The sequence below is a fragment of the Maniola jurtina genome, chromosome 11 (assembly GCF_905333055.1).
Source record: "Maniola jurtina chromosome 11, ilManJurt1.1, whole genome shotgun sequence".
In the NCBI taxonomy this organism is placed as follows: Eukaryota; Metazoa; Arthropoda; class Insecta; order Lepidoptera; family Nymphalidae; genus Maniola; species Maniola jurtina.
Window position 1 is genome coordinate 7,727,240 of NC_060039.1, and position 13,576 is coordinate 7,740,815.

Below are 13,576 nucleotides of genomic sequence, written 5' to 3' on the forward strand. Positions count from 1 at the left end.
CCATCTTTCACCTATTATAATTAATCAAGAACTACCTAGTTACCCATCCAATAGGCTGTATCTACTCATGTGCTATGGCCATGCGGACCACAAAAACGTCCTGCACGTGGTAAGTATTATTGGTTAACATCTACACTATACACGTATGCTGTATACTTAACGTCTAAACATAATCGACCAGTAATATACCTAAGTACTTATATTTGATTTTTCAAGATATCATTTTACAGGGAAATAGTTCACAGTAAAATTGCTGGCACTGTACCTACCAGCTACAGCTGTAGTTGGTACCAGTGCCACAATTCATGTATTCTGTATCTGGGTACTTACTTATTATAGTAAGAAACATAGATATACTGAATTACATATCTATCTATACCTGCCTAAACAGCCCAGACACCACATCGGACAAAAAGATTGATAAAATTATACATATATACATATAACTGACCGCTTATCATTATCACGTCACGTCAAACTAATATTTTTAAGATATCTAAATTGAGAATCGCAAATGTGCATTAAAATGAATTTTCAATTACAAAGCATACATGCATTCGAGAGCTCAATTAGTAGGTAGATTAGGTACTATGTGGTACTATTATGTATTCTGAGGTGCTACATGATATTCCAATTTAATTCCTTGTTTTATTTTGTCATGTCAATTTAGTAGGTATAGGTATAGGTATAATGTAATGGAATATAACCACTAACTATACCACAGACCTACCTACATGACCGAGTAGATACACGTATCTAATGCAATAATGTAGATATCTACCTAGCTAGGTATCTAATGGTAAAAGTTTCAATCTAACTGCAATTTCTAATTTTAATTTTAATAGGTAAATTATAAAACTAAGAGTGAAGAGGAAAGTAAGTCTCAAGTCAGTCTATTTTATTAACTAGGTACCTTCTTATTGTTTAGTGTAGGTACCTATCTGCAAAAACGATAAATAGCCAGCCATAGACCTGCGAGCTAGACCAACATTTTCTAGCTTAATCATTTGTAACTCTATCAATTTTTATGGAACATATGGAATGTGTAGACTGTAATAATAAATTGAGCTATCGTTACAACGAATTATATTATACTAATAGCAAAATAATTTCAAAAAAATCCGTTATTTTTTGTATGCACTAAGGTATTTAAAACATTGTTTGTGTATATTAAACAAATGAGAGTATTCCTAATAATTTTGGTACTAGTTCTTGCTATGTACCTAGTCTACCTACCCGACTTAAGCTAAGCAATCAAGAATTTTTCGTATGGGAATAATTTATTATTATTATGTAATTAGTTCTGAAAATACTTATAATACTTACTAAGATATTTCGTACGCAGCGTACCTAAGACGATCATCTCTGAAATTTAAATTTATGTTACCTACCTAGATATCGAAAGAAATTTTACACAATAAAAATTTTTTATACGCTTTTTTAATAATTAACTGTACACTATTATGTATTCTGAGTTTGTACCTACTCGTATCTTCGATGGAATTCCGAATGCACTGCCATGTAAAAATATTGGTACAAGAATTCTTGATAAGAAATTATGTACTTATCTATACATATAGCACAGACCACATTTATAGGTACATTGCCACATTGCTGCATTGCAAGTGGATACAGTAGGTATTTGTCATATGATACATAAGGGCGAATCAAAGTGCGTTTACGTGCGTCGCGACATACGCGCCGACAACGCGACGCGCTCGTGCGGCTGTGGGTGGTGTGCTGGTTTGACGGGCTTCAATTTGTAAGTAGGTAGCCCTAAAGTTATTTTAATTTTACCTACCTGCCTTGGAAATTTTGAAATCTTATCCATTCTTATGAAATGCTTATAACTAGTCGGGTTGAAGTCGAAAAATATGTTATATAGGTACATTATTTTTTATTAATTTTTAAAAGAATTACTTATTTATTTATTATACATACGACGCGATAAATATTGTATAAATATATTCAATAATCTACTCCTCAGATTGTTTTTATTTCCTTCTCCTTCCTACCTATTGTTTTATTACGATATTTTTTAATAAATGATAGGTATAATTACAGGGTATAGTAAACAGAAATATTATATGCGACGGCTTACGGCAGCAACGCGTGATGGCAGCAGCACGGCAGAACATCATAAAACGTACAGTAGGCATTAGGTAAAAATACCTGACAAGTGCAAGTTGAACTCGCGCGGAGAGGGTTCCGTACGATGAATATGTAAGTTTGAAAGCACAATATTGAGCGACTTACCATGTCATTTTAAGATGAGACTTCTATATGTTCAATTCAATTGCATCTATATGCTGAAGGCATAAATCATTGAAAAAGGAGTTCATCATAATATCGATGGCTTATTTTCACACTAGGTAAAGTAATGCAAATATAACTAAGTTATCGATATTATAATCGCAAATCTTCTTAGGCTCTAATGAATCAAGTGACAACTGACAACCCTTGGTGGTAATTGGTAGGTATTGTACCTAGGTGCTGCACTGGTTTGTCACGTGACCTGCCCACTCCGCCAGATCCTAAGAAGTGCCAATTTATATTATTAACACAATGAAAAAAATTAGTTTGAATAGACAATACTTTATTGGAATGAGAAATATAAATAATTTCTTTATAGAGATCTAATTATATTACACTTGTGTAGCAACTACAAATATCTATAAGTACGACTTTTTCAGTAAATATCCAAAGCAAAATTAAATTGTTCAATAGTTGTGTAGTTGATACCTAGTTGAATATTTCAGCCTTAAAACAGAAGCGGCATATAAAAAGAGGGTATGGTGCTATAACAAAGTACGACAACAAACTCAACAGAAACAAGCCGTGTAAGGGCCGGCGCACATATGACGGAGCCCAGCGCAGAGCATGCCCGCGAAGTTTTCTAATCGCGTGACACATTACGGGAATTTCTACCAGAGAATGCGCGAGCACGCGCGGGACTGCGCGCGGATGCGCGAGTATCCGCACGGATGCACAATAATTGATTTTAGATATTATTTCAATGTCGATAATATTTTGACTGAAAAATGCTCTGCGCTGCGCTACGCCATATGTACGCCGGCCTTAAGAAGGAATGGTAGATACAATAATTGTACGTAACTACCTTCCTTTGTATTAAGTAGATAAATACCTAAGTAGGTAGGTACAGTCTTACCACACGCGCTTCAAACTGAAGTTGAAAACATGTGATCAGACTGTTTTGAAGGATTATTTTATTCATTGATAAATTAATAATTTATTTTATATACAAGGTGTAATCAGAACGCTACCAAAAACAGAAGAGATGTGATAGTACTAATGATTACTGGTATTTTTTTTATTTTAAATCCTGTATTTTTAAAAGTTCACAATATTTGCAAATAAAACATCTGAATGGTGCTAGAGGTCAACGAACGTTACGTAAATAGGCCGCTCGGGGTCAATCGCGTCGTAGGTTAGGTTTGAAAAAACAAAATCACTAAAACTACAAAATAAGACAAATGGTTATTGGCATTGGATTTTGTTTAGGTAGTAAAATAATAACCCTAAGTTTTTGGTAGCGTACCAGAGGATCGGCATTTGGCCCAATTGTACTTAACTACATAAGTAGGTAGGTCCACAAAGTATTTCCTCTCACGGACCGACAAATTATACACCAACAACAAACAACACAGAAATTAACAAATTATACTGTTATACTATAAACATAATCTCGAGATACGCGATGTCGCGATCCTGTATTGAGGAAATATTGATGGCATTCATAGGATCGCAAGGTACTTAGGTATCCGAATGTTCTTGAAATCCTCCGATCCATGAATCGCGATAGGTACAATATTGATAGTGCAACACCCCCCCCCCCCCCCCCCCCCCGTTAGAAGAATGTTATTTTTATATGGCCGTTACCGCCATGGTTGATTATATTTTGGCACGATAAAAGTGCCTAATAGGTATACAGTATGTTTTTTAACTGGGACAGTATGGGGAAATCCAAAACTATAGAAGATACAGAAAAGAAAGAAAAATGCATTTATTTGTTGTTGGTGTCACAGATAAAACAAAGCATACAAATGTACATTTTGATCTGTGACACCAGACCCAAATGGGTGTTCAGCTCAGCATTATGCCCTGCACCACTTTGTGAAAACAATTTTGGCATAGTCACTTTTTTGGTCAAGCGTGAGTTGTCCATAAAATCAATGAAATTGACTAATTTTTTTTGAATTCCGATCAACTCAATTTCAAAAACATTTACTTTTTGACCAACATCTGCTATCCCGATTTTTTAATTTCGATATAAAGAAATGATCCTTACATGAAACTGAGTCGATCGGCATTAAAAAAAAATAAGTCAATTTCATTGATTTTATGGGCAACTCAAGTTTGACCAAAAAATTGACTATGCCAAAATTATTTTCACAAAAAAAGATTTTTAAGGTTTCTAAGACAGTTTCCCTCTATCTCCTATGATTTTGTATTTCCCGATAATATCCCAATTAGAAAACACACTGTATAGTATACTTTGCATATCTTCTTATTCTAAGGTCGAAGGGGTTATCAATATCACATCGTAATTCCTAATGTATGTACCTAATACCTGTTATAAATGTGAAAGTTTGGTTTTTGGGATTTTTGTTACTCCACGCCACATTGACTGAATCGATTTGGCTATGGAATGGAGATAGATTAGTATTTAGTAGTATTAACACATTTTATAACATTGAATTATTTCGGAAAATCAAAGAGTTCTCGCGGGATTTTAAAAAAATCTATATCCACGCGGACGAAGTCGCGGGCATTATCTAATTACCTACTATAGCTGATGTGGAAATTTAGTGATATTCATACATAAATATTTGCGCCGAACTTAACGTGTTAATTCAAGCGGAAAATATCTTACAAAGTTAAATTAAGTTTTAATAAATAAATATAAAAATTACATGTAAACCCTACACAATTGGTAGTAGGTTCCTTTAAGCTATTTTGACTGCATAGGTAATAATAATATTGTGCAATAGATGGGTACATAATCATAAAAATAACACTTAATAACAAATAAAAAACATTTCAGTTGAAAATACCCTGAGTAAATATAAACTTTGTACCATTCGCATTTTGTTTTCATACTGACAGTTATTTTCCCCATAGATTTTTTTGATAAACACTATATTTTATAATTTTCTAAGCTTTTTCTATCAGTAGGACATTGTTTTCCATAGGTACCTATGTAAAATAGTTGCCTAACTGGTTTTGGCAATTTCTAATTTATAAACCTTAACATATTGATGCTCCACGTAATATACAAAAAAGTATAGATTTAAGTATATAAATAGAGAAATGAAATGCTACAAACATAACTGTAATTATATAAAAGTAGGCGCTCGATCAATGTTAGCTAATTGCTCTTCTACTTTGCTATAAAAAATTAGAGTACATGTCCTACATTTATTTTGCTAAAATAAAATTGTGGTCAGTAAATATTAAAATCGTCACTTCTTTAAAGATGTGCACTAGTCAATAGCAAAATAATGTAAGTATGTACCTCATTATTCAATAGCTTAGCTAATGGAAATAGCCTATTATCTTAAATCCTAATTATGTATATAAATACAATATGTATTAATTGGTTTAATAGACAAAAAATTGCACATAAATACTTACTAGATGGACATTTTGGCTTTATCTAATTAAAAATCTTGTATCTACTCCAACTAACTTGATATCACAAAGATAAGTAGATATTATTTAATGCGGAAAGATAACAGTAGATACCTAATTCATACTACTAGTTACTACATGCGGAATACTAGAAATTTTAAGTTGTGAGTCATGACTAGCGACGCTAGCTAATTCTTGGTAACACAATAAGACAAGTTGTTTATTGCAATTTACTATCAAGTTGTGAAACAATTTGATTAGAAACAACTTTAGTGGCTACAGCAGCATTTGGAATGAGGAAGCGGTCCATATCTTTTATCAACAAATTATCACCATCTGGTATTCCATATTTAAAAGTTATTAGTTCTGGATGCCTCTTCTTGGCTGTGATTTTTACTATCGTGGAGAGAGGCCTTCTTGACAAAACTTTAGCTAGCCCTTTTTTATTTGGTATTTCCCGTAATATTATCAAATGGGATTCGGTAACTACTAAATAAGATTCAAACATGTACCCGTTCGATAAAACTTCCTGACATGGAAAGTTATCAACAATACTCTGTCCTTTGAGGAATGTTTCAACTTCGACAATTTCATCAAGAAATTCTGTGTTCGAAACATCGCGGCGAAAATCAGAATGTGAATCCTCATCTTCATCGTTAATACTAAAAACAGGAGGTACATTCCTGTATCTATTTTCTTTTCTGTCATTCGCTGACACATGCCAGTCACCGTTATTGACTGTGGAATTAGGATTAACTATGTATTCGATCAATTTCCCCTTAACTTCCTGGCTCTTAGCCTTCATAGCTGAAGACAGTTTACTAAACAATTGTATAGATGGTATGTTATCTCTAGGTTTGTTAACTGATGGGATTACTCCTGTGTTGTTGTTGTTAGGTGCACAAACCAAACACATTGAGGTATTATGTTCTTCTAAACAATCAGTCATATGAGGCCCAAAGTAATCGTGTATTGCTACAAACCCACCATCCAACATTGATACATGCTTAGTATTCCTTTTTAAGAATGATGCAACTACCATGTGTGCATAGCTATCCTCTTCTGTTCTGCCAGAACTGACGAAACATAAATGTTCACCGGCAGCAAGAGAGCCCGCAGCTAAAGCCTGGCGTTGAGCATTTAACAATCCTTGAACAGCTGTATTAAAAGCATTAGGCTCTTGTAACATCAAATTACAGTCTAGATGGAAGGCAGTAGACAAGTGCCCAGAATTATATTGTTCAGCCGGACGACAGTCAACCAAAAAGAACTTAACAGCATCCACATCTGCTGAATCAACAGTTGCACTTTCAATCAACTCGTGGACAGCTACAGGAAGACAAAGGGCTTGGGAATACAATTTGGAGTTTATTTCCAACCCACTCTCTGAGAATAACACTTCTAGCACATCTTCACGGAAAGACACTGGTGTTTTTAATGAGTAGTAATGAGCTAATGAACAGAAATCGGACACATCATTAGCATCAAGGTCCCCTGGCATTTTACGCAGTGTTTGAATAATTGACGCCTTATCTTCGTTTTTCATTTGCAAAAGATGCTCTCTCGCATTTATAATCATAATAAGACAGAGGAAAAATATAAAAAATGGATCCGATCTCTGGAAATACAAGTCCCACATAAAAAGCACCACCTCCAAATTGCATGTACCAGAAAATAGTGACCTAAGCCAAGGCATGCAATACTGTTCAGGTGTTATTCTTTTGGTGTCTAAAAATGAACAAAGCTCTGGGTCATGGTACTGAATTATCAATCGTAATATATGGAACGGTACTCCATTAGATACACATCCGTTCGGAATGTACAATTTTAGAATCTTTTCAAATAAATTATATGTATCAGCCTTGTTCAATTTCAAGCTCAGCAATGGAAACAATATTTCAATCCAGCCATTATTAGAAGCGTATGTGATAGATTTTGATTTACAGTGAAATGTAATAATAGATTCAATGTCAGAAATAACTGATAGTTTCTCATCATCATCATTATCAAGTCTTGTTGCAAACTTTTTAACATCATCTCTTAATTCATTCTGATTAGTTAAATCAAATATTTCATCGAACAGAAGCAACTGATTACCAGTATCCTGACAGTTGAGGCAGACTAACCAGACATCAGGCCTTAAGCTTTCCGGTATCCTTTTTCCTTTAGTAATTGCATTTATTTCTCGTGGAGTGCACCCATCTAGAAGACCAGATTCCAGCTCAATCAACCTGGAATAAAATACTAATGAGCAAGATAAATGATAAATTTAGACATTGACAACAAATAACTGGACAATGAGACTGTTGACCTTAATGAGGGACCTACATACTTCAAACATTTGAATGAGAGATTCATGCAGGCAGCCATAAACAAATAAAAAAAAACCCATGATAAACATTAGGTATCTGGTTTAGGTAGGTATTAGGTAGATACTGATAATATAGAACCAGATTTCATTAGACATGCTTGATTTGCTGTTTATCTTTAATTTTGAATACCTATACCTATTTAATACATTCGAATTTTCTAATTTAACTCTTTATTGTGCTTGTTTTCTAAGATTACCAGGTGCTATCATCTTCTTCAGCAGTCATTATTACATGCAGGTATGTGAAGAACAACAGGAGCTTAGCAGCTGTAATAGGCGACAATTCTTCTTGCGGTCCAAAGGCTCCGGTGATCTCAACAATACACGGTGCACTTTTAAAAAAATATGTGATTCACTTTCACGATTTGAAATAGTGATATTATAAATATAAATAATGTTGAAAAGAAAAATAAAATTTAAAAGCTTTTGACATTTCTTCAATAATCAACCAAAGAGTATGTAATAATCAGCTGTGAAGTGGCTGTGAATATTCAACATATTACTCTGTGATGTGACATTTACACAGACTACAGTTGAAAGTTTTGGTCATAAAGATTTCGTATGGATTTGGTCATGTCTTGGTTTGTGATGGTGCCGCTCGAAGCAAAGAGTAAAGTAATACAAGAACTAAGACGCTTATAATAATTTAGTACAGCACTGGACACAACTGGAGATTGCAAGCAAACAAAGCCTTGACGACAAGATCCTTGTTTAAAACCAAAATCGTACAAGTGAAAACACCATGGAAAACACTGTCATAGTCATTTAAAATTACTGTCAAATGTCAATGTCACTGAATGTCTCTCATCGACTATCGTCATCTATGTAGGATAAAATCCAATGGACGACAAAATGAAGAATTGTTAATTTTATTATTATCATTTTTCTATTTTAGATAAGATAACAATTTCCGCATTATGTTTCTGTTACAGAAATACTAGCAGTTGAGTTTCCTCATGCATGCTTGACGCTCGCCTTATCAAGTGATTGTACTTGGTTATAAAACATAATTTTGTATGAAAATTGAAAGAAAAGGAATAATTTCGCGATAACACAGGGCAAAACAATAATTAGTAATTCAACAGATAGATCCAAAATAATAAATATTTATTTATTATGTAAATGAAAAACTGAAAATGGAAGAATGGAGAAAATTATTTCCCAATAAAGAAGCTTTTATAGTATTCTTTTTATATATAATACTGTTTGTATTCCAAGGTACGTATAAGATAACAATGAAAATAAATTTTCTTAACAATTTATATTGCATTTCAAATTGCAAGAATATTGTACTTTAAGTAATAAATAACATTTCCTTATTATTAGGTACTTAAATAATAAAATATTTATTATTATAAGTAATAGAAATATGTACTCTAGTTTTTGTATTATTTTTAGGTGTTTTTATAACAGCATCAAAAACTGAAAATGGAGTGTATGACTACAACACTACACTTGTTGTATTTCTTTCCGAATTACTGAAGCTTTTTATATCCGGTGTTTTGTACACATACAAAAAGAAGTAAGTACAATGATTGTAAAACAAGCAGTCCAACCTTCAGTAGCAACATGGTAATTTGCACAGGTCATAAACTAAGGATTAATATGCAAGCCTGGCTGAGATCTGTTTTTGAACAATATGCAGTCATAATATGCATCATGTTCAGATTGAGATACTTGTGTTGTGTGTGCTATAAACCTTTACTGACTGGATTTAGTTGTGTGGCAGTGTCGAAAACTTATAGAGTACTGTCCATTGACCTTGAATCATGAAATTTGGCAGATAGGCAGGTCTACTAGGTCTACAGGAAAAATCCGAAAACTGAATTTGTGGTTACATCACTAAAAAGAAATTAAAATGTGTTTCAATTTTCAAAGTAAGAAAACTTTACCAAGAAGGGAATCATATGAAAGGGCTTTACCTGTACATTTTAAAACAGAATTTTATGCATAATAGTTTTTGATTTATCGTGCAAAATGTTGGAAAAAATACCCAAGTACGGAATCCTCGGTGCGCTAGCTAACTCGCACTTGACCGTTTTTTTCAATGCTGTAAATATAATGTATTTTTGGTAGAAGTGTTTAATTTTTTTTGTGATGTTTCAGGAATAAACCAAACATTTTTCGAGCAGTTGTTATAAACTACAAGTTGGCATTGTATTACTTCATCCCATCACTGTTGTATTGTTTTTACAACAATTTAGCTTTCATTAACTTGTCACATTATGATCCAACATCTTATTACATTCTCCTGCAATTTAGAGTGGTTCTGACAGCACTCATTTTTCAGGTAAGTACTTACTTATAATTTTGAATGGAATACTTTGGCTGCCATACATGTTCTGTATTTTGTGGACACAGTTTCTGACTGAACAGCCTCGCGAGGCCGCCTCGACAGCATGCCGCGCTATGAAACAGACATCGCGAGGCTGCCGCGCGAAGAAAAGCCAAACCATAATTTGTCCGAATATTTCTCAGTTTAAAGCTTACTGTCAAAAGGAGTCTAACGAGCGAGCTGCACAACGTCCGTGCTGAGTAAATACAGCAAATGTTCTGAAGCACCTTTGCTTTGTTCACGACAAATAACAGACACTGGACAGATCGCTCGACTTCATCCACATATATAATATCATCTAATTTATAACCTGATACTTCTGACTAAAATTTCTTTCTAATGGAGAAAGATTTATTAAAATCGGTTCAGTGCTTTCAGAGTTCATCAATAGGGTCTTGGAATGTGTAATAAAATGATGTGATGTTTTGTGTAGCGGTAGTTTATGGGGAATTCTTTAAAGAGAATAATTAAATACAAATCTAATTTTTTTTAATTATTTTTTTAATAATGAGTTCTAGCCCCATAAACTACGGCTATACAAATCATCACATCTTGTTTGTTACTACAGTCCAAGAGCCTGTTACAAATAAACATTTTACCTCTTTGAATATAAGTATAGATTAAATTGATAATAATAATTACATAGTACCAATCAATACTTGTAATTGTTAACAATGAGTCATATTGATAGGTAAGGGTAATCTCAGAGCACATTGCAATATGCATTTTGATTATTATCTATCACACTTCACACATATTATAAAGGCGAAAGTTTGTGTGTATGTGTGTATGTTTGTTACTCCTTCACGCAAATACCACTGGACGGATTTGGCTGAAATTCGGAATGGAGATAGATAATATCCTGGATTAGCACATAGGCTACTTTTATCCCGGAAAATCAAAGAATTCTCACGGGATTTCGAAAAACCTAAATCCACGCGGACGAAGTCGCGGGCGTCAGCTGTTAGCAATAATTTATTGATAAGCATGTTTAATGATGAATTTTTATTTTCAGGTTTTGTTTAAAAAGAAGCTTACCTTTATTCAGTGGATCTCACTTGGTATACTTACATTGGGATGTATGATTAAGAATTTCGATGCTGCCACTATGTCAGGAAAAGAAGAGTCGGATCTCTGGTCACAAATATTCAACATATACTTTTTGTCAATCAACTTTCAAAACTTTTGCTCTTGCTTAGCTGGTACCTACAATGAGTATCTGCTAAAAACGAAGGGATCCCATGTAGACATCTTCCTTCAAAATGTCTATATGTATTTAGATTCAGTTGTATGCAACTTCTTTATTTTAATGTACAAAGGTGAACTGAGCTCAGTATTTAGTGATTTCCAATCCCTAGGTGATATATTCGTAATACTCATCACTGTCAACAGTGCCATAGTAGGAATAGTAACTAGTTTCTTTCTAAAAAATTTAAATTCAATCCTAAAAACATATGCCAGCGCTTTAGAGTTAATCATAACAGCTGTGGTATGTTATATTATTTTCAAAATAATTATTACATGGTATACAATTATATCAATATGCTTAGTTAGCATTGCAGTTGCAATGTATATGAAAAATCCTGTTAATAATGTAACACCAAATGCAGAAGATAAAAAACCTCTTATAAATGTAGTAGTAGAATAGTTTTCTAATACATTTTCCTTGAAACATTAACACAAACGCTAAATATTGAGTCACAAAATACCAGTACTAGTGTAAAATGTAGGTAAATATTGAATTCTGAACTCATAGTAAAAATTATTTTAAGTATCTTTTAAGGGAGAGATTTTACACAGTTTACAGATCTCAATTTTTTTCGTTCAAATCCTGGGTATAGATTCTTATATACTCTATAGTTACCTATAAATATCACTTTAGTTTTTAATGTATTCATTAATGACTAGGTAAAAAATTGTGTTTATTATATTGACTCATGGTGTGAGAAAAAAACGAATAACTTGCTTTCGTTTCTTTTTACAACAACTTAAGTTATAGGACCAGAGAATTTTAGACGAATTTGCATGATGCTCAAAAGAAATGTTATTGTTAACCATTATTTTATAATTTGAGTCTCATTTTTATTTATTTTTAATAAATTGTAAATAGCCAAGGACATTTCATATCATTAAGCTTACTTACTGTATTATTTATTACTTTAGTTCATTATTTATTATACCTAAGCGTAATTTGGTCGCAGTTACTTAAAGAGCTCTACACACAATGACACCAACCCGAGGGACTAATCCTGCAGGTTAGTTTGGTGGTTTCAGAGGGTTGCAGGCAGAATAATTATTATCTGACGACGCGAGAGCTGCAGCTTGAGCCATTCACAGTTAGTCATACTCATTGAAAGCCTGAGGCCAATTACTGAGCAAGTGGAACGCAACCCTAGCACGCGCGGGCGCAACCCCATAGTATGATTATTTAACAATTGTAAATTAAAAATTTATAACACCCCCGACAAGTGAAGGTTACAGTAACTAGAAAAGAGTTGCTAACTTTCAAACGGCTGAACTGATTTTTTAGGATTATAGCTATCCAAAGTATCTTAGTTTTCCAAAACATCATTTTCAAATAAATAATTTTCATATGTATCTAGGCAATGTCCATCTCGACAGCTTGACATTTGTCAATTGGCATAATATTATGAACCTAATGGTTAGTTAACCTTCTTTTCTACAAGAAAACTAGAAAAGAGTTAAGAGAGAAAACTAGTAAAGAGAGAAACTTTTAAATGGCTGAACCAATTTTTTTTGGATTATATCTGAGAACACTCTCGATCAAGCCACCTTTCAAACAAAAAAAAACTAAATTAAAATCGGTTGATTCGTTTAGGCGCTACGATGCCACAGACAGATACATAGATACACACGTCAAACTTATAACACCCCTCTTTTTGGGTCGGGGGTTAAAAATAAGTCAGGGCAGAGTCCACCAGGTTGGGCTGCCGGGCCGATGGCTTTGGTGTGTAGAGCGCTTGAGTTTAGGCTTATAGCTTTAAATAAATTTGTAATATATAATATATTATTATTGACTATTTGATAGTCCAACATTACTTTTTAATTATTTAGTTAGAAGTTTGAAAATAAAAGATGAGAGATATTTTTGGCTTCTTATTTTTTAAATATCCCCACTTACCAAATAGCGAAACAGAAAATAATAAGAAAAAATAAAGCTTTAAAAAAAAGAAGTGACTGTGATAGTTGTCTAATAA

The 13,576-nt window shown here is 33.3% G+C and overlaps 2 protein-coding genes across 2 annotated transcripts; one reads left to right on the forward strand and one right to left on the reverse strand.

Annotated features, from left to right (window-relative positions):
- Positions 1 to 2,579: 2,579 nt before the first annotated feature.
- On the reverse strand, positions 2,580 to 8,488 carry LOC123869343 (TBC1 domain family member 23). Its single transcript, XM_045912216.1, has 2 exons — positions 8,221 to 8,488; positions 2,580 to 7,883 (listed from the first exon to the last, which is right to left on the reverse strand). Exons 1-2 carry the CDS (start codon positions 8,247 to 8,249, stop codon positions 5,873 to 5,875), a joined length of 2,040 nt encoding a protein of 679 aa, XP_045768172.1. The 5' UTR covers positions 8,250 to 8,488; the 3' UTR covers positions 2,580 to 5,872.
- A 641-nt stretch (positions 8,489 to 9,129) lies between these two features.
- LOC123869357 (UDP-galactose transporter senju) lies at positions 9,130 to 12,858 on the forward strand. Its single transcript, XM_045912238.1, has 4 exons — positions 9,130 to 9,241; positions 9,422 to 9,545; positions 10,130 to 10,313; positions 11,374 to 12,858. Exons 1-4 carry the CDS (start codon positions 9,160 to 9,162, stop codon positions 12,004 to 12,006), a joined length of 1,023 nt encoding a protein of 340 aa, XP_045768194.1. The 5' UTR covers positions 9,130 to 9,159; the 3' UTR covers positions 12,007 to 12,858.
- Positions 12,859 to 13,576: the final 718 nt, after the last annotated feature.